Source organism: Ochotona curzoniae, unplaced genomic scaffold (genome assembly GCF_017591425.1).
Source record: "Ochotona curzoniae isolate NIBS_2020 unplaced genomic scaffold, NIBS_Ocur_1.0 scaffold_4683, whole genome shotgun sequence".
NCBI classification, from domain to species: domain Eukaryota; kingdom Metazoa; phylum Chordata; class Mammalia; order Lagomorpha; family Ochotonidae; genus Ochotona; species Ochotona curzoniae.
Genome location: NW_024467121.1, coordinates 4,105,430 through 4,131,909, shown reverse-complemented (window position 1 = coordinate 4,131,909; position 26,480 = coordinate 4,105,430). Strand labels below are relative to the sequence as shown.

Here is a 26,480-nt window from a genome sequence, read left to right as displayed (position 1 = left end):
TCCACTCCTTGCCACACACATGGATGGAGTTCCTGGTTCTTACTGCATTCCTTTTTTTTTTAATTTTTAAATTTATTTTTAAAGATGTGTTTATTTGTATTGGAAAGTCAGATATACAGAGAGGAGGAGAGACAGGAAAATTTTCGCTCTGCTGGTTCACTCCCCAAGTGGCCACAGTGGCTGGCTGTGTTGATCCAAAGCCAGGAGCCTCCTCTGGATCTCCCACGCGGGTGCAGGGTCCCAAGGCCTTGGGCTGATCTCGACTGCTTTCTCAGGCCACAAGGAGGGAGCTGGATGGGAAATGGGGCTGCCGGGATATGAACTGGTTCCAGTGTTTGGATCCTGGTGCATGCAAGGTGAGGAACCTAGCCACTAGGCTACCATGCTGGGCCCAGATTTATTTTTATTTGAAAGCCAGGTTTACAGGGAGGTGAGACAGATCTTCCGTTTGCTGGTCCAATCCCCCTATGGATGCACCAGCAAGAGGTGAGCTGATCTGCAACCTGGAGCCTGGAGCTGCTTCTGGGTCTCCCACCTGGGTGTAGGAGCCCAAGTACACGAGCCATCTTCCACTGCTTTCTCAGGTCATAAGCATTGCTGCATAGGAAGTAGAGTTGTGAGGACATGAACTGGCACCCGCATGGGATACTGGTGCTGCAAGGTGGAGGATTAGCATGCTGAGCCACTGCACTTTTCCCTGTTTTACTGTATTTCAAGGAGTTAATCATTAGGTGGAAGGAAGATTTCCCTCCTCCTTCTGTGTCCCCCCTCCCTGAAAAAAAAAAAAACAGCTTTCCTGTTAAGATAAACTAGAATTAAAAAGCAAGTGAAGGCTGACATAATGTATTTCATTTTTCTGCTTGAAATGTCCAGAGGGAATAAGTTTATAGAGAAAGAATAAGTGGTTTCCTGGAATGGGAGCAGGGTTGACTACAAATGAACATTTGACAGGTCTTTGGGGATAATGGACATTATCTAAAACTGAATGGTTGTGATAGCTGGACAATTCTTTACATTTATTTATTTAAAAGGTATAATTTATTTTGATGCAAAAATGTCAAAATCCATGCATAGGAGGGAGCTGCAGAAGGTTTATGGAAATGCATTTGTCTTGTAGAATTCTTTAAGTGTGTCAAATATCATTGAATTGTGAACTTAATAAGGGTGAATTTTAAGTTGTAATATAACAAGTTTTATCTTGGGGGGGAGATGTTAAGATTGATTTATTGGTTTATTAATTTTAAAGTTTTATTTTTATTGCAAAGTCACGTATATAGAGAGGAAGAGAGACAGAGAGGAAGATCTTCCATCCCGTGGTTCACTCTCCAAGCCGAAACCAGGAGCCAGGGGCTCTTCCGAGTCTCTCAGGTGGGTGCAGGGTCCCAAAACTTTGGGCTGTCCTTGACTGCTTTCCCAGGCCACAGGCAGGGAGCTGGAAGGGAAGTGGAGCAGCTGGGGTTAAAAGCGGTGCCCATATAGGATCCCGGCATTTTCAAGGCGAGGATTTTAACTACTATGCCACCGTGCCGGGCCCTGTTGGCTTATTTATAAGGGAGAAGAAAGAGCAGAGAAATTTTTCATCCTTTGGTTTACTCCTTGGCTGCAATTGTTGGACCTAGGCCAGACTGAAGCCAGGAACCAGGAGCTTCTTCCCGGTCTATAACGTGAGTGGCAGGGGACAACACACTTGGACCATCTTGCACTGCACTCTCCAAGCCATTAGCAGACGGCTGGATTGAAGGGAGCAGCTGGGACTCAGTCTGATATCATAACATATTCCATTGTGGCAGGTGGCAGCTTCACTTGAAATGCCAGTGTTGGCCCAGTAGACTGTTTTTAAAAGGTATAGGCAGAGGCTAGCTCCATGGCTCAGTTGGCTAATTCTCTACTTTCATTTGCCCGCATTCCGTGCGGGTACGGGTTTGTGTTGTGGCTGTTCCATTTCCCATACAGCTCTCTGCTGTAGCATGGAAGAATGATGGAGGATGGCCCTAAAGCTTGGGCCCTTGAACCCAACATGGGAGATCTGGAAAGAGACTTCTGGCTTGTGACTTTGGATCAGCTCTGGCCATTGCAGCCCCTTGGGGGGTGAATCAGTGGATGGAAGATCTTCCTCTGTCTCTCCTCCTGTTTGTGTGTCTGACTTTCCACTAAAAATAAATAAAAACCTGTTTCAAAAAGAGGGGTGGGAGGAGCATAGGCAGACACAAAAAGAAGCAGATGATATGCTTAGTTTAAAATGATGTGGAAGTTAGGCATATGTGCATTTTTCCCAAGTTTTATTTCTACATCTCCTTAACATACTGAAAATAGAAAAGAAGAAAACCTTTGGGTTGAGAAGGGTTGTTTTCTGTACACAGTATTTCTACAGGGTAAAGTAAGTAGAACTTAATAAAATGACAAAATTCATTATCTTTGTTCGTGTTGGAGAACTGTAGTATTGGTAATACTTAGGGCAACTGGAACAAGGAGGGAAGAAAAGATAGTGGCAGAGCTTTAACTGACTTGAAGTCTTGCAGGTTTCTTGTTGGCTAGCTGTTGGATGTTTAGTTTGAAATAGGATCTGGAAAAAAGGCCAGAGAGCTGTTCGCCTGGTGGCAATCTACATTTTTAAATTCTGATTTTTAAAAATCCACTTAGAAGTGAGGAAGTTGATGTGGGGAGGTTTTTTTTTTTTTATTAGGTTATGTATAGATACTATAGGGCAAATATGTATTACTGTTTTTTGATGTAGTGTGTGAAAATTAGTGAGTTGATAAATTGTAGTCTGTATGACACAGTTCTCCAGGTCTTGCAGTCCCTATTCTGCAGGCACTGTGCAGCTGCATGACTTCTATCTACAATCCACTTCCAGAAAAGATAGCTCACCATGTTTGATGGTTTCAGTGTTGCAAATGCGTCAGTTTCACACTGTTAGCATGGCCATGGAATTGGGAAGAGGCTCTGAGTGGCCGTCTTGAGCCTTTGAGAGCTGGTTCCAGCAACTTATAGTACCGTGTCTGCAGCTGTTTGCAGTCTGTACTAAGTAATATTTAATCATCTTAATCTTTAAAGTACTGTGCTGGACTTTGCTTGACTGACTACATGTAAATCTGTGTTGGATATATATATTTTTTTAAGATTTATTTGTTTTTATTGCAAAGTCAGATAAATACAGAGAGAAAGAAAGAGAAATATCCTCTGTCCGATGATTCACTCCCCAAGTGACTGCAACAGCCGGCATTGTGACGATCTGAAACCAGGAGCTCTTCCGGGTCTCCCACGCGGGTGCAGGCTCCCAAGGCTTTGGGCTGTCCTCCTCTGCTTTCCCAGGCCACAAGCAGGGAGCTGGATGGGAAGCGGTGCTGCTGGGATTAGAACCGGTGCCCATATGGGATCCCGGCCACTAGGCCACCGCACCGGACCCAGGATTTGTTTTAAAGTCACTTAAGATAAACATGATTTTGTGTTTCCAAAGCAACACATCAAGCAAAATATAAGTTTTATGAAGAAGTCTAGAGAGATTACAGTTAAATTATATAGAAAACATTGCTTTAAAATCTTTGAATTTTTAATACCGGTCTATGAAATAAAGTGTCTCAAAGCAAGATTCATGGTCTGGTAGATAATGCTGGTAAGCTCCTTAAGTAGAACTGTATAAAATATATTAATTACTTTATAATTGTATATGTTTATCTTCTAACCATCTGATACTTTTTCATGTTAATATGATAATAGTGCAAAAATAATAGACTCAATGTAGTTCATGGATGAAATTACAAGAATATAATGTTATTCTCTTCTCTCCCCTTTTCCCACCCTCTCTGTATGTGTTTATTTTAACAGCAATTTAATGGATTAACACTTCCTGTCTTTCAACACCCAGAACTTCAAGATATCTTACTTATTCCTGTTATTGGACCTAGGTTTGTAATCATTTTGTTTTCAAGGTTTTGTTTTTTTAAGATTTATTTTTGTTGGAAAGGAAGATTTATTACGAAAAAGAGACAGAAAGATCTTCCATCTGGTGATTCACTCCACAAGTGACCAAAATGGCTGGAACTGAACTGATCCAAAGCCAGGAGCCAGGAGCATCTTCTGGGTCTCCCACATGGGTGTAGAATCCCAAGGCTTTGGGCCGTCCTCAACTGCTTTCCCAGGCCACAAACAGGGAGCTGGAAGGGAAGTGGAACAGCTGGTATACGAAACAGTGCCTAAATGGGAATCTGGCGCATACAAAGCAAGGACTTCTGCCACTAGGCTACCATGCTGGGCCCACCCTCAAGGTTCTTTTAGGTATTTGCCACAGCATCTTTTTTACTGTAGGATTATTATTCTAAGTCCTTGATAGCAACTTTTTATATTTTTTGTAGATAAATAAGTTTTAAATTCTGCCTTCATCCTTTGGCATACAATATATTACAAAAGAAGACAAGTAAGCTCAAGGATCTGGAGAAAAATGCATTTTAGGTCCAGTTAGTGCAGTACAGTGTCGCATAGTGATGCCTGTTGTTTTTTTTAACTTCTGAGAAGTTTAATTTCATTTCTTAGTTCTGGGCTATTGTAAGAAATCTAAAATTAAACTTTGAGATGCAATAAACAGACTTTATAAGCAGTTTGTTTCCTACTTTTGTAGCTGATGTGTTTGCAAAATTTTACTTGTAATTCAAGAATTATGTTAAATTACTGCATGCCAGGCATTATTCTATTCATTTATGCATTTGGAACATATGTGTTTGAAAGTAGAAAAATAGACCTTCATTTTAATAATGGGAGTTTATTGCTATGGGACATTTTAAAACCCCTAACAATGATATAAGGTTTTTGAAAGTGAGAGTTGCCATAAACGTGTCATTCTTCTGATGCTCTAATTTAGTAAACAGTAGAGAACCAGTTTAGTAGGTTATTTACTGTAAGTGAAATATTTTCTAATCATTAAAGTGAGAGGATTATGTGTGCTAGGAAGATATATTATGATTTCGTGATTTGCTGTCAGGTGCCAAAACTGAATTATTTACATTTCTTTTGCAATGAAAAGATGCAGATATACATTTGTAAATTTTGCATTTAAAAAAAGTCTGGAAGCTAAATAAAACTTAACAGTGGTTAACTCTGAGAAGTTTGAGGGGAAATGAGTAAGTTGGAGGAGATTTTCACTGGTAATCTTTGTAACTAAAGCCTGCATAGCTCTTGAATTTAAAAAGCCAGCTTTTATAGGCCTCTCCATTTGTTTTGTTTTTGTTCATTTATTTGAAAGAATTACAGCATCCACTTATTCACTCCCTGAATGGTTGCAGTGTCCAGGGTTGGTCCAGGGCAAAGGCAGGAGCCTCGAGCTTCATCTGGGTCTCCAACATGGATGGAGGGGCCCAGCACAGGAACCATGGTACAGCTGGGACTCTGTGCAGCATTCATGGGATGCTGGCATTGCAGGCATAGCCTTACCCTGCCACAACACTGGCCTCTCTTGTTTTGTGAGGTAAAATTTACACAGTAAAATGGGGAGATCTTATGTTTGTATTTTGCGAAATAGATAGAGCTGTGAAGCCAATTCTCACTTGCCCAATGTTAAGATTGTTTGCCTCTCCTGAAAATACCAGGCAACCTCTGTGCTGATTTCTGGCTCTTTTGGCTTTAAATCATTTAGCTGTGATGGTAGATCATAGTTTTTTTGAGGCTATATTCCTCATAAGGATGCAGAATTGTAGTTTTTTAGGTCAGGATTTGACCATCCACCATTCTGTTAAATTCCTTATTTAGTATTTTAAATGGATAGATTTGATTTTTTTTCTTTAGTGTAAAAGTAAAATGTGAAATTGTACACAAGAAATATTCATTAGGTCTTCCATGCTGACCATTGATTTTGAATTTTTTTTCAAAAAAATTTTTTTAAAGATGTTTTTATTTTTTTTAGAAAGGCAGATTTACACAGAGACAGGGGCAAAACGAAAGATCCTCAGCTTGGTGCAACAGCTGGAGCTGAACCGATGAGAAGCCAGGAGCCAGAAGCGAGGAGTTTCTTCCATGTCTCTCATGCGGATACAGGGTTCCAAGGCTTTGGGCCATCCTCCACTACTTTCCCAAGCCACAAGCATAGAGCTGGATGGAAGTGGAACAGCCTGGACAGGAACCTGCACCCATATGGGATCCCTGCCATTGCAAGACTAGGACTTTAGCCAGCTCGCTCGCTTGCTCTCTTTTTTAAAGATTTGTTTATTTTTATTGGAAAGATTTGCAGAGAGACAGAGATCTTTCATCCACTGATTTAGTCCCTAAGTGGCCACAATGGCCAGAGCTGAGCTGATCTGAAGCTAGGGTCAGGAGCTTCTTCTGGGTCTCCCACATGGGTATAGACGGTCCCAAGGACTTGGGCTGTCCTCAGCTGCTTTCCCAGTCCACAAGCACAGAGTTAGAAGGGAAGTGGAGCAGCTGGGATACGAAGTGGTGCCCATATAGGATCCTGGAGCATGGAAAGGGAGAACATTAGCCACTAGACTACTGGGCTAGGCCCTGAGTTTGAAGTCTTATGTGCAGTCTCTATGGGAAGTGAGCCAGTGGATGGAAGATCTTTCTGTCTCTCCTTCTCTATGTTTATCTGCTTTTCCAAATATATATATAAAAGGTAGAGTTACAGAGGGAGAGACAAAGTGAGGGAGAGAGAGAGTTTCACCCACAGGTTTGTTCCCCAAATGGCTTCAGTGGCTAGAGCAGGGCCATTCCAAAGTAAGGAGCCAGGAGCTTCCTCTGCTTCTCCCCACAGGGGTGAGGGTTCCAAGCAGTTGTATCTTCTGCTACTGTCCCTGGTTGTTACCAGGGAGCTGGAGCAGAAATTGAGCAGCCAGGACACACACTGGCACCCATATGGGATGCTGATGTTGCTGGCGGGGATTTTTCCATTACGTCACAACACTAGAACCTTTCCTTAGATTTCAATGTGCTTCATAGAAGGGAGTGTATTACCTTACTGTGCCCTTTATAAACTTCATTTTGCACAGTGTTTGTTTACTTTTTAAAGGTTTATTTTTATTGGAAAGTCATGTATAGAGAGAGGCAGAGAGCAAGATCCTCTGTCTGATGATTCACTCCCCAAGCATCTGCAGTGGCTGGAGCTGTACAGATCCAAAACCAGGAGCCAAGAGCCTCTTCCGGGTCTCCCACATGGGCTCAGCGTCCCAGCGCCTTGGGCTGTCCTCTCTGTTTTTCCAGGCCACAAGCAGGAAACTTGATAGAAAGCAGGGCCACCGGGAATCAATGCCTATATGGGATCCCAGTGCGTGCAAGATGAGGACTTTAGCTGCTAGGTTACTGTGCCAGGCCCACAGTATTTTAAAAAGATTTATTTATTTGAAAGATAGTGGCAGAAGCAGAGAAAGAGAGGTTCCCCTTGATCCATGTTCTGCTGGTATGCTTCATGCATGCCACAGTAGTCAGGGCCAGGCTACACGGGTGAGTGAGGAGCCAGGAACTCAATCTGTTTGCCACATGAATGGCAGAAATTGTACTTGAGCTATCACTTACCACCTCCTAAGCATGTCATCGGGAAGCTGGATCACAAATGAGAGCTGGGACTCAGCCCTATGTGCTGTTACAGGATGTGAGCATCCTGTGTGGCTTCTTAATGGACTGTGCAACAGTGCCCACCATGTACAAATTTTGAATGTGAAAACACAGGCTAAGCTTTGAGTAATGAGCTGTTTGAAAAAGAATTTTCTGCAGATTTAGGTCATTTAGATTTAAAAGATTTTTTAAATTATTTGAAATAATTTTGGGAAAGAAGTTTGTGATTGGTAATTTTATGATAGATTAATATACAGTTGTAATATTGCATTAGATAAAGTCAGTGTAAACTTTGTTGGGAAATACAGGAAACAGTCAAATGTTATATTTCTTTTAACTCAAAAGTTTATAACATTATACCCAGACTGATACTTTGTTTTTATTATTTCCTATCTGAAAGGCAGAGAGAGAGAGAGAAACCCAGACAGAAACAGAACTTTGTTTCCTGGTTCACTGCCCAGATGTGTGTGTCAGGACTGCTCCAGGTCAAAGACAGGAGGAGCTTGGAACTGAATCTGGGTTTCTTTTTTTTTAAAGATTTATTTTTATTATTTTTTATTGGAAAGGCGGATATACAGAGAGGAGAGACAGAGAGGAAGATCTTCCGTCCAATGATTCACTGCCCAAGTGAGCACAACGGCCGATACTATGCCGATCCAAAGCCAGGAGTCTCTTCCGGGTCTCCCACATGGGTGCAGGGTCCCAAAGCTTTGGGCTGTCCTTGACTGCTTTCCCGGGCCACAGGCAGGGAGCTGGATGGGAAGCGGGGCTGCCAGGATAGAACTGGTACCCATATGGGATCCCGGGCGTGCAAGGCGAGGACCTTAACCACTGCGCCACTGCGCCGAGCCCATGAATATGGGTTTCTTATGAAGGTGGTAGGGACCCACTTCATGAGCCATTACCACCACTCCTACGTGTGCATCAACGGTGAACTGGAGTGGTAAATGGAGCTGAGACTTGAACCCAGGCACTCTGATACGTATCCACCTTCAGTGTTTTCTAATGACTGTATTTAGTGTATTTGGAGCAATAGAATTAATTAGATCTCTAGTCAGTTTGTAATTTTAAGGAATTTCTGTATTTTCTGTGTTAGGTTCCTTCCCTTTTAATAAGTCTCAGTATAATTTCTAGAAAGTCAGAAGACTACTTTTCCTTCCTTTGCAATTCAATACATAACTGTAGTGTAAAGTTCTTGAAATCCAGACAAGGCGGGGTTTGCTTTCCCTTTCCACCTCTGAATTTGCATCTTTCACAATTGCATTCTCACTAGTTTCAATCTTAGTCGGTTTGCTCTCATGGTTGTGGGGACTGGATGTCCCACTTGGCTGTCAGCACACTTTGTGTTCTGCTGAGGACCTCATACAAATTCTAGATGGCGTAGTTCTTGTATTCTCACATTGCAGAGAATAAATTCTCTGGCTTGTTTTAGTAACATGATAAACTAGTTCAGGGAGGATTCCACCAGGTACCTCCAAATACTGTTACAGTAGGATTAGGGCTGCAACATAAAAAATTTGGGGGGGGTGGAACATAAATATTTAGTTCACAACAGTCACTGTAAGGTTTGTGTGTGTTTGTTTAATTGTAAAGGCAGATACACAGATCTTTCATCTGCCAGTTCATTCCCCAAGAGACCACAATGGTCGAAGCTGAGGCAATCTGAAGGCAGCAGTAGAAGCTTCTTCCAGGTCTTCCATGTGCTTGTAGGGTCCCAAGGATTTGGGTGGTCTTCGACTACTTTACCAGGCCACAAGCAGGGAGCTGAATGGGAAGCAGGGCGGCTGGGATTAGAACTGAGTCACAATGGTCAGAACCCACTTCTCCCTAACCCTAGATCCTTCCCACACCGATTAACTGTGTAAGCATCATCTAAAATAATAACAAAGAAAATTTAAAATAAATAAAATGCCATATTAAAATCTGTACTTTAATATTTTTATATGGAACGCTTCATATATTTTTTAATAGAAAGCTCACTAATCGTGACTTTTAGTTCTAATCTGTTAATTTTTAAAATTTTTACTTTAAATTTTGAATTTCATGGTACAATTCTGTGTAGTCTGAGATTCCCTTCCCCTAAGTTCCCACCCTCCCAGACTGATTTTCCCCATATTGTCATACCAGTCATACCACTTCAGAAGGAGTTACAATTCCATCAGTCTGCTATTTAAGTGTGCTCCGATACTGCTGGTACAGACAGTGTCAGTCCATCATCCCATTGTCTGGGTCCATCCAACACTTTCATTGGGAGTCCTTCCTGAGTGTAGAAATAGGGATGTATGTTGCGCTTTGTCATCACATCTAGATACATTAGTTTACATTACTTCATCACTATATATTCCAATTTATATGATGGTTTCCTTATATGAAAACATATGATATTTGTCTTTTTGGGATTGACTTATTTCACTATTCATCATGGTCTCTAGTTCGGATCATCTAGTCGCAAATGGTATACTTTCATTCTTTTTTTTTTGGCTGAGTAATATTCCATGGAGTAAATGTACCACAGTTTCTTTAACCACTCCTCTTTGGATGGGCGTCTGGATTGCTTCCATGTCTTTGCTATTGTGGATTGTGCTACTATAAATACAGGATTACAGATCCCCTTCTCATATGCAGGTTTCATTTGCTTTGGGAATATTAGGAGAAGGTTAGCTGGTTATATGGCAGGTTTATTTGCAACTCTCTTAAGTACTCTCTATCCTGGTTTCCATAGTGGTTGTACTAATCTGGACTCCAGTGAAGTTAGTTGAATCCACTCTAGCAGATGTTATAAGTTGAATTCTGAATGTAGGCCAATCTCACTGGAGTTAGGTGGTACCTCAGTGTGGTTTTCTTTTTTTTTTTTACACTTTATTTTTATTGGAAAGGCGGATATACACAGGAGGAGAAACAGAGAAGAAGATCTTCCATCCGATAGTTCACTTCCCAAGCAGCCGCAACAGCTGGAGTTGAGCCAGCCAGAAGCCAGGACCCAGGAACTCTTCTGGGTCTCCCATGCGGGTGCAGGGTCCCAAGGCTTTGGGCCGTCCTCGACTGCTTTCTCAGGCCACAAGCAGGGAGCTGGATGGGAAGTGGAGCTGCCGGGATTAGAACCGGCGCCCATATGGGATCCCAGTGCGTTCAAGGCGAGGACTTTAACCACTACACTATCACGCCGGGCCCCAGTGTGGTTTTCATTTGTATCTCCCTGACGGCTAGGGAGCCGTCTGTTATCTATTTGAGTCTGTTCTTTTGAAAAATGTGTTCATTTCCTTTGCCCATTTTTTCATAGGGTTTTTTGTTACTAATTACTGTTTCTGGATTTCTTTTTAGTTTGATGTAGTCCCATTTGTTCATTTGGGTTTTGACTGCCTGCACTTTTGGTGTCTTTTCTAAAAAGTTTCCCTGTTCCTATTTTTTGGAGGATATTTCCTATGTTTTTCCTTAATAATTTGATGGTTTCTGTGTGTAGATTTAGGTCTTTGAACCATTTAGAGCTGATTTTTGTATAATGTGACAGGTGCTTCTTAATTCTGCAAGCTACTATCCAGTTGTCCCAACAGCAATTGATGACTAGACCAGACTTTTTCCCTGGATTGTTTTTAGTTTTCTTGTCAAAAATTAGTTGGCTATAATGTGTGGCTCCCTTCAGGTGTTTCTATTCTGTTCCATTGATCTTCTCTGTTTCTGTACCAGTACCAGACTGTTTTGATGATCACTGCTCTACAGTAAATCTTCAGGTCTGGAATTGTGATTCCTCCAGCTTGATTTTTATTCTTTAGGATTGGTTTGGTTATTTGTGGTCTTTTGTGTTTCTAGATGAACTTTAGTATATTTTCTATTTCTGAGAAGAATGGTGTTGGAATTTTGATTGGGATTGTGTTGAACCTGTATATTACTTTTGGTAATATGGACATTTTGATGATGTTGATCCTGCCAATCCAGGAACATGGTAAATTTCTGCATTTCTCAGTATCTTCTTCCATTTCCTTTTTTTTTTTAAATGTTTTATAGTTTTCATCATATAGATCTTGCACATATTTAATTGGCTGACTTCCTAGGTATTTAAGATTCCTCTGTTATTTTAAAGGGGAATGTAGTTACAGTTTCTTTCTCAGCCATGAAATTATTTGTGTGCACTAGTGCCATCAATTTGTGTTCATTAATTTTGTATTCTACCCTGCCAAAGTCTTTTATGAGTTCCAGTAATCTCTTGACTGAATTTTTTTGTTCTCCTCTGTGGAGAATCATGTCGTTAGCAAATAGAGATATTATCAGTTCCTCATTTCCAGTTTGTGTTCCTTTAATTCCCTTTTCTTGCCGAATAGCTCTGGCAAAGGCTTCCAATACTATGTTGAAGAGTAGTGGTAACAAACTGGACATCCCAGTCTAATTCCAGATTGTTGTAGAATGACTTCCAATCTTTCCCCATTTAGTTGATGCTGGCATTAGGTTTTTCATAAATTGCTTTGATTGTGTTGTAGAACATTTCTTTTATGCCTGTCTTTCTTAGGATTTTCAGCATAAGAAGTGGTGTTGAATTTTATCAAATGCCTTCTCTGCATCTATTGATGATCATGTGGTTTTTATTTTTCATTTTATTGCTGTGATGTAGCACATTTATGGATTTGCGAATATTAAACCTTTCTTGCATGCTTGAGGTGAATCCCACCTGGTCTGGGTGAATGATCTGCCTGATGTGCTGTTGGATCCTGTTGGCTAGTATTTTATTGAGGATCTTTGCATCTGTGTTCATCAAGGATATCGGTCTGTAGTTCTCTTTTTCTGTTGTTTCTCTGTTTGGCTTTGGTATTAAGATGATATTAGTTTCATAGAAAGTTTGGAAGAATAGCCTCCCTTTTTTTTTTTTTTTGATAAAGCTTGTGGAGGATTAGGGTAAGTTTCTGTTGAAATGTTTGGTAGAATTCAGCAGTGAAGCCATCTGGTCCAGGACTTTTCTTGGTTGGGAGGGATTTAATTACTGATTCATTCTCATTGCATGTTACCAGTCTATTTAGATTGTTAATTGCTTCTTGATTCAATTTTGGTGCATTGTATATGTTCAAAAATCTATCCATCTCTTTTAGGTCTTCTGTTTTGTTCACGTCTAGTTGCTTGTAATAGTCCCTAATAATTTTCTGTTATGTCTGAGATATCTGTTGTTATATTTCCTTTCTTGTCTCTGATGCTATTGATGCATATCTTCTCCCTCCTTTTTTTGATTAGTTGGGCTATTGGGGAATCTATTTTGTTGATATTTTCTAAGAACCAGCTCTTTGATTCATTGATCTTATGTACAGTTCTCTTGGCCTCTATTTGGTTTATTTCCTCCCTAATTTTGATTATTTTTTTTTCCTACCAATGTTGGGATTGCTTTGCTGTTGTTTTTCTAGTTCCATCAACTGTAAGGTTAGTTCATTTACTTGATGCTTTTCTAATTTCTCTTTTTTTTAAGATTTATTTATTTTTATTGTAAAGTCAGATACGCAGAAAAGAAGATCTTCTGCCAAATGATTTATTCTCCAAGTGGCTGCAACAGCCTGAGCTGAGCCAATCTGAAGCCAGGAACCAGGAGCTTCTTCTGAGTTTCCCACGAAGGTGCAGGCTCCCAAGGCTTTGGGCCGTCCTTGACTGCTTTCCCATGCCACAAGTAGGGAGCTGGAAGGGAAGTGAGGCTGCCAGGATTAGAACCTGTGTCAATATGGGGCCTGGTGTGTTCAAGGTAAGGACTTTAGGTGCTAGGCTACTGCACCGGGCCTGCTTTTCAAAATTTTAACATAAGCATTGACTGAGATGAGATGAACTTTCCTCTTAACACTGCCTTAATTTTGTCCTGTACGTTTTGATGTGTTGATATCTTCATTTGTTTGATTTTAATTTCCCATTTGATTTCCTCTTTAACCCATTGTTCATTAAGTAACATATTATTCAGTCTCCATTTGTCTGCAAATATTCCTGGGTGTTTTGACTTCTTGGTCTCTAGCTTCACTGCTTAATGGTCTGAGAAGATGCATGGTATGATTTTGATTATTTTTCAAATTTGCTGAGGCTTGTTTTATGGCCTATAACGTGGTGAATTCTGGAGAAGTTTCCTTGTGCTGTTGGGAAAAAAGTGTGTTTTCTGTAGCATGAGCGGTTCAGTAGATATCAGCTGTGTCCATTTGCTTTAGAGTCTGGGTGAGTTCTGTGTCTGCTGAGTTTGTCTCTCTGATCTGTCCATTGATGTTAATGGGATAAGGTCACCCACTGTGATTATATCAGAGTCTGTTTCTCCCTTTAAATGTTTGTTTCACCTAGCTAGATGCCTTGGCATTTGGCCCATATACATTTATTATGGTGATCTCTTGGTGAGTGGATCTTTTAATCATTATATGGTGTCCTTCTTCGTCTCTTAAATGTTTTTCACATCGAAGTCTGTATCATCTGATATTAGAATGGCTATACCTGCACATTTTTCCTTACCATTTGCTTGGAATATTCTTTTCCATCCCTTCACTTTCAGTTTCCTCTGATCTTTGTTGGTGAGATGTGTTTCCTATAAGCAGCAGAAACATGAGTTTTGTTTTTTGATCCAGTCCTCTAATGTATGGTGTTTGATTGATGAGTTTAATCCATTTAAATTCAATGTTAATATGTATTTTTCTTTGAGTCTTTTGTTTCCTTAAGTGGAATTTTTCTCCACATTTGCCTTTGGTTTTGGTAGCTGCTATTTTCTCTTTCACTAGAACATCTTTGAGTGACATTGGTAGGCCATGTTTATAGGAGGAGAATTCTTTGAGTTTTTCTTTATTGTGGAAGAATTTTATTCCATTTTCAGATACAAAGGAGAGCTTTGCAAGATATGTTATTCTGGGCTGAAATTTTTTTCCCTTTTACAGTGTGGAATATGTCACTCCATTCTCTCCTGGCTTGTAGTGGTTTCTCTTGGAGGTCAGCTGTGAGTTTGGTTGGGGTTCCTCTGTAGGTCACTTGATTTTTCTCATGTGCACATTTAAGGATTTTTTTCTTATATTCATCTAAGAGAGTTTGATTATCATGTGTCGTCATTTTTTTTAATGGTTTTCTCTCAATCTAATTATCTGTATGGTATTTTCCCTCCAGTCTGTAATATTGTAGTTTGGATTGCTGTCTTTCTTCAGTTTTGTTGATTCACTCCATTTAGAAACACTCCAGTGAAAATTAAGCATTTAGCATGTTTTATGGCTTTTACCAACTTTAATACTACTGCTTCTTTTTTAAAATTCTGAATTAAAATTACCCTTCAGCCAAGCTGTTACAAACCCTAATAGTTGCGTATGACATACAGATGTTCCTTGATTTTTGTATCACGTTACACCCTGATACACCCTTTGTGATGAAGATGTAAGTCGTGAAAGCCTTCAGTGTATCTAACTGAGCAGATATCCTAGCTTGGTTAACATAGCACACGGTGGTATATTGAGTGTTTACCGTCAGAATCACGGAGCCGATTGCTGTAGTGTGGTGCCATTGCCCCACATCACGAGAGCATGTGTCAAATATTGCTCAGCCAGATAAAGGTAGAAATTCAGAATTTTTTCTGAATGAATTTCATTTCCCCACCATTGTGAAAGCCAAAAATCTTAAGTCCGGGCATTGTAACTTAGTACCAATTACATTACTTTTTTATACACTTAGTCCTGGTTTCATGAGATCCCCTAAACCACTCTTTCCAGGATGCTTTAAGAGGCTTACTAAATTCAGCATCTAGTCATAGTCATTCTTTTTTTTTTTATAAGTATTTTTATATGTTTTTGAAAGGCAGAGTAAGAGCTGTCTTCCATCCATTGGATTGTTTATTTATTCAAAAAAATTTTAAAGATTTAGTTATTTTTATTGTGAAGCTAGATTTATAGAAAGAAGGAGAGCCAGAAAGATCTTCATCTTCTGGTATACTCCACAAGTGGCCACAATGGTCGACGTTAAACTGATCCAAAGCCAGGAGTCGGCAGTTGCTTCCATGTCTTCCACTTGGATGCAGAGTCCCAAGGCTTTGGGCTGTCCTCAACTGCCTTCCCAGGCCACAAGCAAGGAGCTGGATGGGAACTGGAGCAGGCAGGATATGAACCAGCGCCCATATGGGATTCCAGGTGTGCAAGGCAAGGACTTTAGCCAGTAGGTTACTGTGCTGTCCCCTTATCCATCCATTGGGTTATTTCACCAAATGACTACCTTTGTTTATTTCACCAGATATGACTAACTTTTTATAGTGGAAAAAAAAAAAAAGAATAAGTGAGGCGAAGGCAAGAGCCAGGAGTTTCTTCTAGGTCTCCTATGTGGGTACAAGAGCCCAAGCACTTGGTCCATTTTGGACTTTTTTCCCAGGCACTTTAGGAAAGAGCTGGATTGAAAGTGGAGCAGCTGGATTTGAACTGGTATCAGTATGGGGTGCGAACATTGGAGGTGGAGGCTTAACTATACTATGGTGCTGGTCCCATATTTGTCTTTTTTTTTTTTTTTTTTTTAAGATTGATTTATCTTGAAGGTAGTTACAAAAAGAGAGGTCTTAGGTCCTCTATACTCTGGTTCAGTCCCAGATGTTCACAATTGACAGGCCAGGGCCTGGAGCTTCTCGCATAGGCCCAAGAGCTTGATACATCTTCTGTTACTTTTTCCTAGGCCTTTAGGAAAGGTGCTTATTGGGAAGTGGAGCAGTTAGGGCACAAACCAGCACCTATATGGAGTGTTGGCATCACAGATATTGGCTTTAACCATGATACCACATTGCTGGCTCCAGGATGGACTTCTGATACTATCTTTTCAAGCGTCTTCTTTTTAGCTACTTATCCTCTCTGTATCTATCTTTTTTCTCCTCATTTCTTTGGGAGAATGTGGACTGAAGAGGTTATTTTGAATTAAAATCAAAACACCGAGGAAGTTGGTAGAATTTGGAGATAATTATGTTCTGTCAGATTTCTCCTTGAATTCTGAGTGTTGGGTATGTGGCATAATGGTTAACTTGCCCCTATCTCATTTTGCAGTACCTGAAATCGGTAACCAGCTTGATTTCTGTTTTTACTAAAGTGTACCCTAGAAGGCAGCCGATAATATTTTATGTAATTGGATACCTGCCACCCATGTATGAGATCTGAATTGAGTTCCCACCTCATAGCTTTTGCTTGAACATTGTGGATATTTGGGAAATGAATTAGCAGATCGGGAGCTCTCTCTGTCTCTCCCCAGCCTCTCTTTCCAGCCTTTCTTCTCCCTTTTCCTGTTTCATAGATGAATAAACAAAGGAATGAATATATTCTTCTTAATATTTCTAGGAAGAATATAAAAAAGCACCAGTGTGAAGTCGTCGTTGGAGCACAGTGTGGCAATGCAGTGTTAAGAGGAGCACACATCTATGTCCCAGGAATTGTGTCAGCTTCAAAATGTAAGTGCAAGTTTCCTTAAAAATAAAAAAGTTCTCTAAAAAGTATGTGTATTGTCAAACAGAAAACTTGTTGAATTATCTTTCAGATACATTTCACTTTGTGTTTGTCGGATATTTTCTACATTTCCCATTTTATTTACCCAGAGATGATTATTATCCAAGTAAGGCCTAACAAATTAGGCCTCTGTGTCAAATGTTTTTCTTCCACAAAATGATGTATTTGCTGATGTTTACTTATGGTTTCCTTATTGATGAACACAGAGAATTTAAAATGGTGGATTGGGTGGGCCTGTGAGCCCCATTGGGGGCTGATTGCAGCCTTGGCTCCCTGGCACCACGCTGGTGGTGTCCTGGCAGTGTGGGCTTGCAGGTGTCCTGTGAATTGCACAGGCAAGAGTGTATGGGGACCTGGGGGCTCACATCTAGGCACGCAGAGTGAGTGGGAATTTTTTTCATGTGCTTGGTCCTCAGCAGAATGGGGGAGGGGAAGGAGAGCCCTAGATCAGCACGCTGGCTGGGTGTGCTGGTGAACTGGGCTTGGGAAATTTTGAATGTGTCTGGATTTCAGGTATGCGCAGGAATCAGGTCCCAGGTTGGTGCATATGCCAAGGGCTTGGGGTCCTAGTAGGTGGGCAGAGCTTTGGGCCAGCACCCCTCCCTGCTGGAGGACTGGGCTCCAGAGGACTAAGCTGGAGAGCTCATTTGCTCCTGGGCTCAATCCCTGTGGCAGAGGCAGGAGGTAGGAAGATGTGTGGGAGGGAGGACCACTGAGGGAGTATGTGGCAGGCAAGGAATGACCTCTGAAGGACTTGCATTGACAAGGCCACTGTACTTACAAAACTAGGCCTCCTCTGTAGCTTGGAGCAGTGGTTGGCATACCCAGATGCACATGGAGGATACGGCAATCCATTGCGGCCTGTAGAGGACATCTGGTACCATAGCAGAGTATGGAGGGCAGAACAAATTGGACAACTATCTCAGCCAAGTGTTGAGAACAATTATCTGGGCAAATGGAGTCTCCAGGTGGATTATATCAGTCAGTGGACCTTGGAAGGATTTCCTCATCCTTGGAGCAGAGATCGACAGCATTCCAGAACTATTAAAACTGCGTAAGCTGAACTCTTGGAACATCCACCACATCAGGGACCATGGGATGATATTGGGTGGCCCTTCCCATTCCAGGTACTGAGGCGGTTGGGAGGCGGGGTACGTGTGAAGTCCATGGTCTGACCACCAGTCTTGGATGTGAGACCCCAGTTCCCCACATGCCCCCATCTTTGCCATCTGCAGACCCCTGCAAGTCCATACTCCAAATCCCTGCAAGTGTGCTACCGGGCAGCCAGTGAGCTTCCCCTGGTGCCATTGGCACCCTGGGCTGCCCAACCCAGGTATTGCCTAACCCAGGCCCCCTCCAACTCCCTTCCCTCCCCCTCCTCCCCCCTTCTGCACCAGGGCTCACAGACCTACCACACAGGCTTTATTATTTGTTGATTTAAAACATTTTTTTATTTAAGCTGAAAAAGAAAGATCCTCTCTCTGCTTGTCCACTCACAAATGGCTAGCTGCCACAGCTGGAACTGAGCCTGTCTGAAGCCAAGACCCTTTTTTTGGTTCACCGAAAATTGAAAACAGCATAAAAATATGTGGTTGCTTTATTTTAATGTTTTTGCTGTAATTCTACTGGAAAAATACTGTTCTGATACTTCTGTGAGTTTTGTTTTAGGTTAAAACGGTAAATGGGCAGATTAAAGAGCCCAGGTCATTCTGTGGTTGTCAGATATGTTACTTCTCTGTTGAATTTTATAGGTTTGAAAATATGTTTAACAGTCCTTATCTCAATAGGGTATTGGGTGATCTGTATGGACCCAAGAGCTTCCTCTGAGTCTCCCATGTGGGTTTTGGGCCATCCTCTGGTGCTTTGCCAAGCCATAAGCAGCAAGCTGAATGAAGAAATTGAGTAGTCAGAGCTTGAACCAGTATGCATATGAGACTGCAGCGTCACAGAGAATTGGCCTACTATACTACTATGATGGCCCCATTGTATGAAATGTTTTAAAGAGTAGTATTAAGTTGGTGGAAATTGTGTAAAAGAGATTTTTCTGTGCTCAGCTAGGTGTTTTCAGTTGAGGTATGATATTTAAAGACATTTTTCCCCTAAAAAATATTGTTAGATTGATTGTTAGAGAATATGTAAAAATCAGATGTTAAATTTTTCATTAGGGATTACGTTGAGTTAGTGTGCCTTTTGGCAGTACTTCATATTTTTCATGTGCCCAAGACTGCCAGTATAGCTTAAAGAATTTCATTGATTTTCTTTAAAGCATAGCTTGAAATAACATGAGTTTCTTCTTTGTCTAGTTATGAAAGCTGGAGATGTTGTTTCGGTATACTCTGACATTAAAGGAAAATGTAAAAAAGGAGCCAAAGAATTTGACGGAACAAAATTATTTCTTGGAAATGGGGTTTCGGAACTAAGTCGCAAAGATATCTTCAATGGGCTGCCTGAACTGAAGTAGGTCATTACATGTTGTATGTGAAATTCATGCACAGCTTTTTTATGACACATTTTCCTATGAACTTATTGAAAGCCTGTCATATCTAGAGAAGTTATTTTACTTGAAAGGCCGATGTAAACTTACCCTGCTAGTATTAAGTGAGATGCAAACCACCTATGAGATGTTTCCTCTGCCAGGACCTACTTTGAAGCTGGTAGACCTGCTGTGAAGTTATCTTTCATACAGTTTGAGGACTCTATCATTGTTTCTCTCTCACTCTTCCTCCCTCCCTTTCTTTGGCTTCTTCTAGTCTGTTATGGTGATATTTCAGTAACTTGATGGAAAATGTAATTAAAATATTGTATCGGTGCAAACAAATGTTGAAATCCATGCATAATTCTTATTATAAAACACATTTTCCATACACTTTTAGAGACTTTTCATATGCATTGTGCTTTTTATTTTTTTGAGTGACAGTGTTAGTACTCCGAGAACTTTGGATGGTGTCTGTGAGTCTTAGTCCTGTCTTTCTGAATTCTAACCTTTCTACTGGCAAGTTGCACTGTCACTCATGAAATGTGACAAAGATAGAAAAAACTTATCTTGAAATCAAAACAGACTGGGACCTAGTCTAAAGAGATGAAAGGAGGGATGGGTGTTTGGTATTCTGATTAAGATGCTGCTTGGGATGCCAACTTCCCATTTCAGAGTGCTTGGTTAATGTCATACCTCTGTTGCTTCCACTGCAATTTCCAGCTGTTGGACATTCTGGGAGGCTGCCTTGATCTTGCCATCCATGTTGGGAGAGTTGGTTTGAGATCTGGGGTCCTGGCTTCGGCCTGGCCTGGCCCCAGCTGCTGTAGTCATGAAGGGAATGAAGCAGTGGATAAAAAATCTGTTTGTGCTCCATTTCTTTTTCAAGTAAAGTTAAAAATATTGAAATCTAAAACACAAGAAAGCACTTCATTTTCATTCATTAGAAACAGGTGTAAAATAGAATACCTAACAAGCTGCATCATTCACAAAATGTTTATTGATAGAGAAGTTAATAACCACTCATCAGCGTGATAGCTGGAAGATGAGAGTGTTCAGGAAATGAAATTGGGTCTTTACCTTTCAGTTTATTCAAATCTGTGAATAAATTAATTCCTTTGTACCTAAGTGATAGATCTGTATTACCTTGTCTCTTAATTCTGTTGGCCTCCTACTCCCTACAGATGAAAATTCAGAAATAATTCTCAGCGTTGTGTTGAATAAATGCAGTTTTTTAAGAAAAAGCAGAGAATCTCCTATTTAAGGTTGTACTTGTGTATGTTCTTAGAAATGTGTTTATAGACTTTGTAATTTATACTAACGTTAGATTTCCTGCTTTCCAGGGGAATAGGGATAAGAATGACAGAACCATTGTATCTCAGCCCTTCGTTTGACAATGTGCTGTCCAGTTACTTATTTTTACAGGTAAGTATTTCTAAAAGTCAAATATTCAGTGATTTTGAAACATACTACAATGAATCATTGAAATTGAGGTTTTTCCTTTCATTAACACTTTGTATTTACGTTTATATTATGGTCTACTTTTTATTGAAGCAATGAGGAAAAGATATAGATAAACTTTGTTAATTTTAAATTTTTTAAAATTTTCCTTTGCTCATGGTAACTAATAACTTGCCAATAGTAAGGCTTTCCATTCAGGAATAGTTTACTAATCTTTAAATAATGTGTGTGTTTTACATACATAGTGTTCTGTTAATAACCCTGAGTAAGATTCAGATGGTTTGTGTCCTATAAAATCTTTGTTAGGATGTTATCAATGAAAGTGATTTGACAGTTTATCTTCCCTTGTTCTAATTATTAAGGTCTTTGATGTACTTTAACATATTTTTTATGTTACACTGTGCTGATTACATGGTATGAGTATTATTTTGTTCTCTGTCTAATAAACACCTGGAGAGGACCATATCTGTTAATGTTTTTTGCTAAGGTCACACTAGCAGTAATTGGTAGTATTTAAATGCAGGCTTAAGTTAAGGTGCCATTAGTTCTCAGTATTGAATCTTGGAGTTGTTTCTGGTGTGAGCAAGCATAAAAAGTTATATCTGAAATCTAATTTTACATTTAATGATGTAATACATTGGGCTGTAGAACCTAGTATATAATTGCTTGTGAATCTTTTTGTTGTTGTTGCTGTTTAGTTTTTGCTTGAAAAAAATTCATGGAAGATGGAATTAAAGATTGATTTTTTTTTTTGTGCAAAAAGTTTTGAAAGATTGTCCAAAAACTAGTCAACTCTGTGTTGTGAAAAAACTATGAATAGATTTAAAAACCTTTTGCATAGATACAAACTTATTTCTATTCTTCCATCAACTTTTTCAGGTACCCACTGCATAAACCATTTTTGAACATTGTGGTTATTTGATGTAACCCAGAATCATTGCTAGTGATATCTGGACTTCTTTATATTAATAACAATTAGTCATGCAGTATTATTTTTCTTTTAGATTTGACACTAAGGGATGAGTAATCTGTTCATCCCAGAATTAACATTGATTTAGGAATCAAGTATAAACTGTAGTTCAGCACAAAATTTCTTTTTTCTCTTGATGATACCTTTTGTTACATCCCCAACCCACTGTTCAGCTGTCTCTAAACTCAAAAGCCGCTTGATGATGACTTTATCAGCTATAAAATTGGTAATCATTTTGTGATTCATAATACCTAAACAGCATATGCAACTGTGTTTGTCACCTAATGGCAACGGACATGCAGCGTGACCACTGAAGTAAAGCTTTGCTACCTGAGGGAGGAATTTAACCTTTTATTATTTCTCTACAGGAAGCTGTTTGATTTTATGTACTGTGTTTTAGTAGGCATCAGTCAGTGAAGCTTATTAAAAATGGCAATAGCTAATACTCAGTGTGTATTGTGATTTGTGGACTGTTTTGTGTATCATTGTATTTGCTTCTTAAAAACCCCTTGGGCCCGGCACGATAGTGTAGTGGTTAGGGTCCTCACCTTGCATGCGCCAGGATCCCATGTGGGCGTAATCCCGGCAGCCCCACTTTCCATCCTGCTCCCTGCTTGTGGCTTGGGAAAGCAGTCAAGGATGCCCAGGGCCTTGGGACCCTGCACCCACTTGGGATACCAGGAAGAGCTCCTGGCTCCTGGCTTCAGATTGTCTCAGCTCCAGCCATGGCGGCTGCTTAGGGAGTGAAGCATCAGACTGAGGATCTTCCTCTCTGTCTCTCCTCCTCTCTGTATATCTGATTTCCAATAAAAATAAATAAATGATTTTTTTTTAAATAAAACCCAGTTGGATAGATAAGGAAAAGGAGGCCTAGGAAAGTGAAGTGCATAGCACATGACAGATAAAGAATGATTTTTCAGTTATGAGTGGTTTGCCAAGTGCTAGGTAGATAGAAATCAACAAAGCCAAAATTTTAACCCAGATTTTTCTGATTTTAAGCCTATGTTTTTTACACTGTGCCAATTATCCAAACAAGACCCTTGGCAAACCTGCATGTATAGCAGCTGCAGGCCCCAATTTGTAATTGCTGAGTCCCAAGCTGAAGGAGTTGGGGCTGCTAGAAATTCATATTCTATGCTTTATAAGTGTTTATTTTGAAATTTGTAATGAGTCTGTGGCCAGTGTTTACTCTAAAATTGGTACATCTTTTCCATATTGAATCTTGCTTTATAGAAACTAATTCTAAACCCTAAGATCTTAAATATTTGTTTTATTGGAAAGGCATATCAGATTTACAGAGAGAAAGAGAGAAAGAGTCTCCATCTGCTGGTTCACTCCCAAATGGCTGGAGCTGAGCTAATCTGAAGACAGGAACCAGGAACTTCCTCTGGGTCTCCAATGGGGGCAAAGGGTCCAAAGGTTTTTGGCCATCCTCTGCTGCTTTCCCAGGCCACAGCAGGGAGCTGGATGGGAAGTGGATCATCCAAGACACAAATTCATTGGCCCAAATATTACCAAGTGAAATTTAAGTAGTTTAGTTCAGTGCAGATTAGGACCAAATGATAATTTACCATGGGCGCACAGGAAACATTTATCAGAGGAATGTGAATTTTTTTTACATTTGTTATTGACCTTGTTTTATTTGCTAATTTGGCTTCCCAGAGGTCCACAGTTGCCAGAGCTGGGCCAGTTCAAAGGCAGGAATCAGGAACTCCATGTGAATTTCACACAGGGTGACAGGGAAGGGGGAGAAAGGGGAAGAGAGTGAGAGAGACTCATAGACACACATCCATCTTTCATCTTCTGGAAGCCCGCAATAGCCAGAATGGCTTAGATGAAAGCCAGGAATTAGAAGCTCCATCTGGCTTTCTTTCTTTTTTTTTTTTTTTTTTTATTGGAAAGGCGAATATACAGAGAGGAGAGACAGACAGGAAGATCTTCCGTCCAATGATTCACTGCCCAAGTGAGCGCAACGGGCCGATACTAAGCTGATCTGAAGCCAGGAGCCTCTTCCGGGTCTCCCACGCGGGTGCAGGGTCCCAAAGCTTTGGGCTGTCCTTGACTGCTGGATGGGAAGCGGGGCTGCCGGGATAGAACCGGTGCCCATATGGGATCCCGGGCGTGCAAGGCGAGGACCTTAACCACTGCGCCACTGCGCCGGGCCCTCCATCTGGCTTTCTAACGTGAATGGCAGGAACCCCAGTACTTGGGCCATTATTTTCTGCTTCCCTAGGTGATGCGATAGTAGGGAATTGCATTTGCCTGGACTAGAATTAGCACTCTGATAATCGTTGCTGGTACACAAGTGGAAGCTTAACCCAATGGTCTAGCGGCCAAAGTACCAGCCTTACACATGCCAGGATCCCATATAACCCCTGGTTCTAATCCCTGTGGCCCTGCTTCCTATCCAGCTTGTGACCTGGAAAGCAGTCCAGGATGGCTCAAAACCTTGGGACCCTGCACCTATGTGGGAGACCCAGACGAGGTTCTTTGCTCCTGGCTTCAGATGGGTCCAGCACCGACTTTTGTGGTCACTTGGGGAGTGAATCATTGGACAGAAGATCTTCCTCTCTGTCTCTCCTCCTCTCTGTATATCCGACTTTCTAACAAAAATAAATCTTAAAAAAAAAACCATGCTAGTCGAGGACAGCCCAAAGCTTTGGGACCCTGCACCCGCGTGGGAGACCCGGAAGAGGCTCCTGGCTTCGGATCGGCATAGAATCGGCCATTGTGCTCACTTGGGGAGTGAATCATCGGACGGAAGATCTTCCTCTCTGTCTCTCCTCTCTGTATATCCGCCTTTCCAATTAAAAAAAAAATAATAAAAATAAATCTTTAAAAAAAACCATGCTACAAATCACATAATTATTCTCACCCAATTTTAACTAATCAGTCTACTCTTCATTAAAATTTCCTTCTGGAGTTAACATCGATTGGTGATTTTCTTGGAACAAGCCATTACTGTTACAAAATAATGGCTTTCCAGTTACAGCATCCTCTCCACATTTAGCAGCCAGTGTTTGACATTTTAATCTAAGGTCTCAACCCTTTTCCCAAATGAATTATTTAGTAACAATGTAGACAACCAAATTCCTATTTTCAAGTGGTTTGTAATTCATTACTGTATTATGTAGTTTGGTGCTCATTTTATCTCAGATTTAGCCTGGAGGAGTCTGTTCCTTATTTCATTTTAATCCACATAGGTCTATAACAGTTTTCCTAAACTTTAATGTACAAATAAAGTAACGTAAAAATTTTGGAGTTTATTAAAATGCAGGTTCTAATTTGGGGGCTTGAATGGATCCTGAGACGCTGTACAGATTGAGCATCTCTAATCTTAAAGTCCACAGTTTACGGTTTTCTGGGATCCAAAACCATTTGTTGTGCTAGAAGGTTTTAGAATTTGGATTTTTTTTTAAAATTTAGAAATGTTTCACTGATAAAACGTGTACAAATATTGCCAAGTCTGAAAAATTCTGAAATTTGAAATAATTATGATCTTAGCGTTTCTTTTCAGATAAAGGAAACTCAACCTGTGTTTCTAGCAAGTTCTCAGGGACATTTGAATGACAAAGCTGTGGGAGGATCTGAGAAGACAGTTATTTTCCAGAAGCAGAAAGCTTCCTTTTATGTTTCAGACCTTGCTGTTATGTTCCTGGGGTTTTTGCATGGTAGAACTGATAATTTATCTAAATGTGTGTTTTGTAAACTGAGATCTTTGAAGTATCTAAATAGGAAACAATCTCTGTCATTTTGCGGCTTCTTCATGTCACCTCTTGTCTGTCATAGTGTACTGGTAACTTTAGTGTTCTGATTTGTATAATTAGTGCTCTGCTGTGTTTTCTGCCACCAGTTTGCCTTGAGTGCCAACTGCTGTATGTTCAACATAATTGCTTTTGTCTTGTAAGAATGCGTGCAGATCAGCAATGCTATTATATTACCTTCACCAGTATCTAACTTCTGATAGAGGAGAGAGCTTATTACTTTTTTAACTCCAAAGTAGACAGTAGTGTGTGGTATACATAGAAGGCATTTTTAAAGTTCCATAGCCTAAATGAATACAAAAACTTTCCTGTTTGTATTTCTTAATAATAAAAGCACTTACAGGGTTGAACTGTGTAGAGGTTATGCATTTTGGTCAGTGCGTGTTTGTCAGAATGTGGTAATAGTTTGTGAACTTGTGAGCTTTGATTTATTATTCTTAGCTTCCTCCTTACTGAGGTGGGAGTGTATACAAAAAGACCTCACCTTCCCAGGCCGTCTGACCACAAAAAGAGCAGGTTTCCTGGGTGTAGGTATGCACTAAGGACTACCTTAATTGTCATTTGAGTGTGATACCTACCGTAGCCAAAAGGAGAAGCTAGCTGGTTTCATCCTAGTTTTTATCTCATTTACACATCACCCCAATAGCTTAATGGATTTATTTTCACTCACAGATAAACGGTGGCTGATGATCTAACTTTTTTGTAGTAGTCTTTATTCCAATCTTCAGAATTTCTCTGGCAGGAAGATAAGTGCATCTAGGGACTTGTTCCCCTTCCTAGTTTTTCTGATAGCTATTTACTTAAATCAGCCACATAATTCCTCTGCTTCTCAGTTT

The 26,480-nt window shown here is 40.4% G+C and overlaps 1 protein-coding gene across 3 annotated transcripts in view; it reads left to right on the top strand.

Moving 5' to 3' along the window:
• NSUN6 (NOP2/Sun RNA methyltransferase 6) overlaps positions 1-26,480 on the top strand; it is a 50,336-nt gene that overhangs the window by 2,478 nt on the left and 21,378 nt on the right. For all 3 annotated transcript variants that reach the window (XM_040967921.1, XM_040967922.1, XM_040967923.1), the window contains 4 exons: positions 3,826-3,905; positions 16,812-16,921; positions 19,280-19,433; positions 20,793-20,874. In XM_040967921.1, coding sequence (XP_040823855.1) covers positions 3,826-3,905; positions 16,812-16,921; positions 19,280-19,433; positions 20,793-20,874 — 426 coding nt within the window. The remainder of the gene's footprint in view (positions 1-3,825; positions 3,906-16,811; positions 16,922-19,279; positions 19,434-20,792; positions 20,875-26,480) is intronic.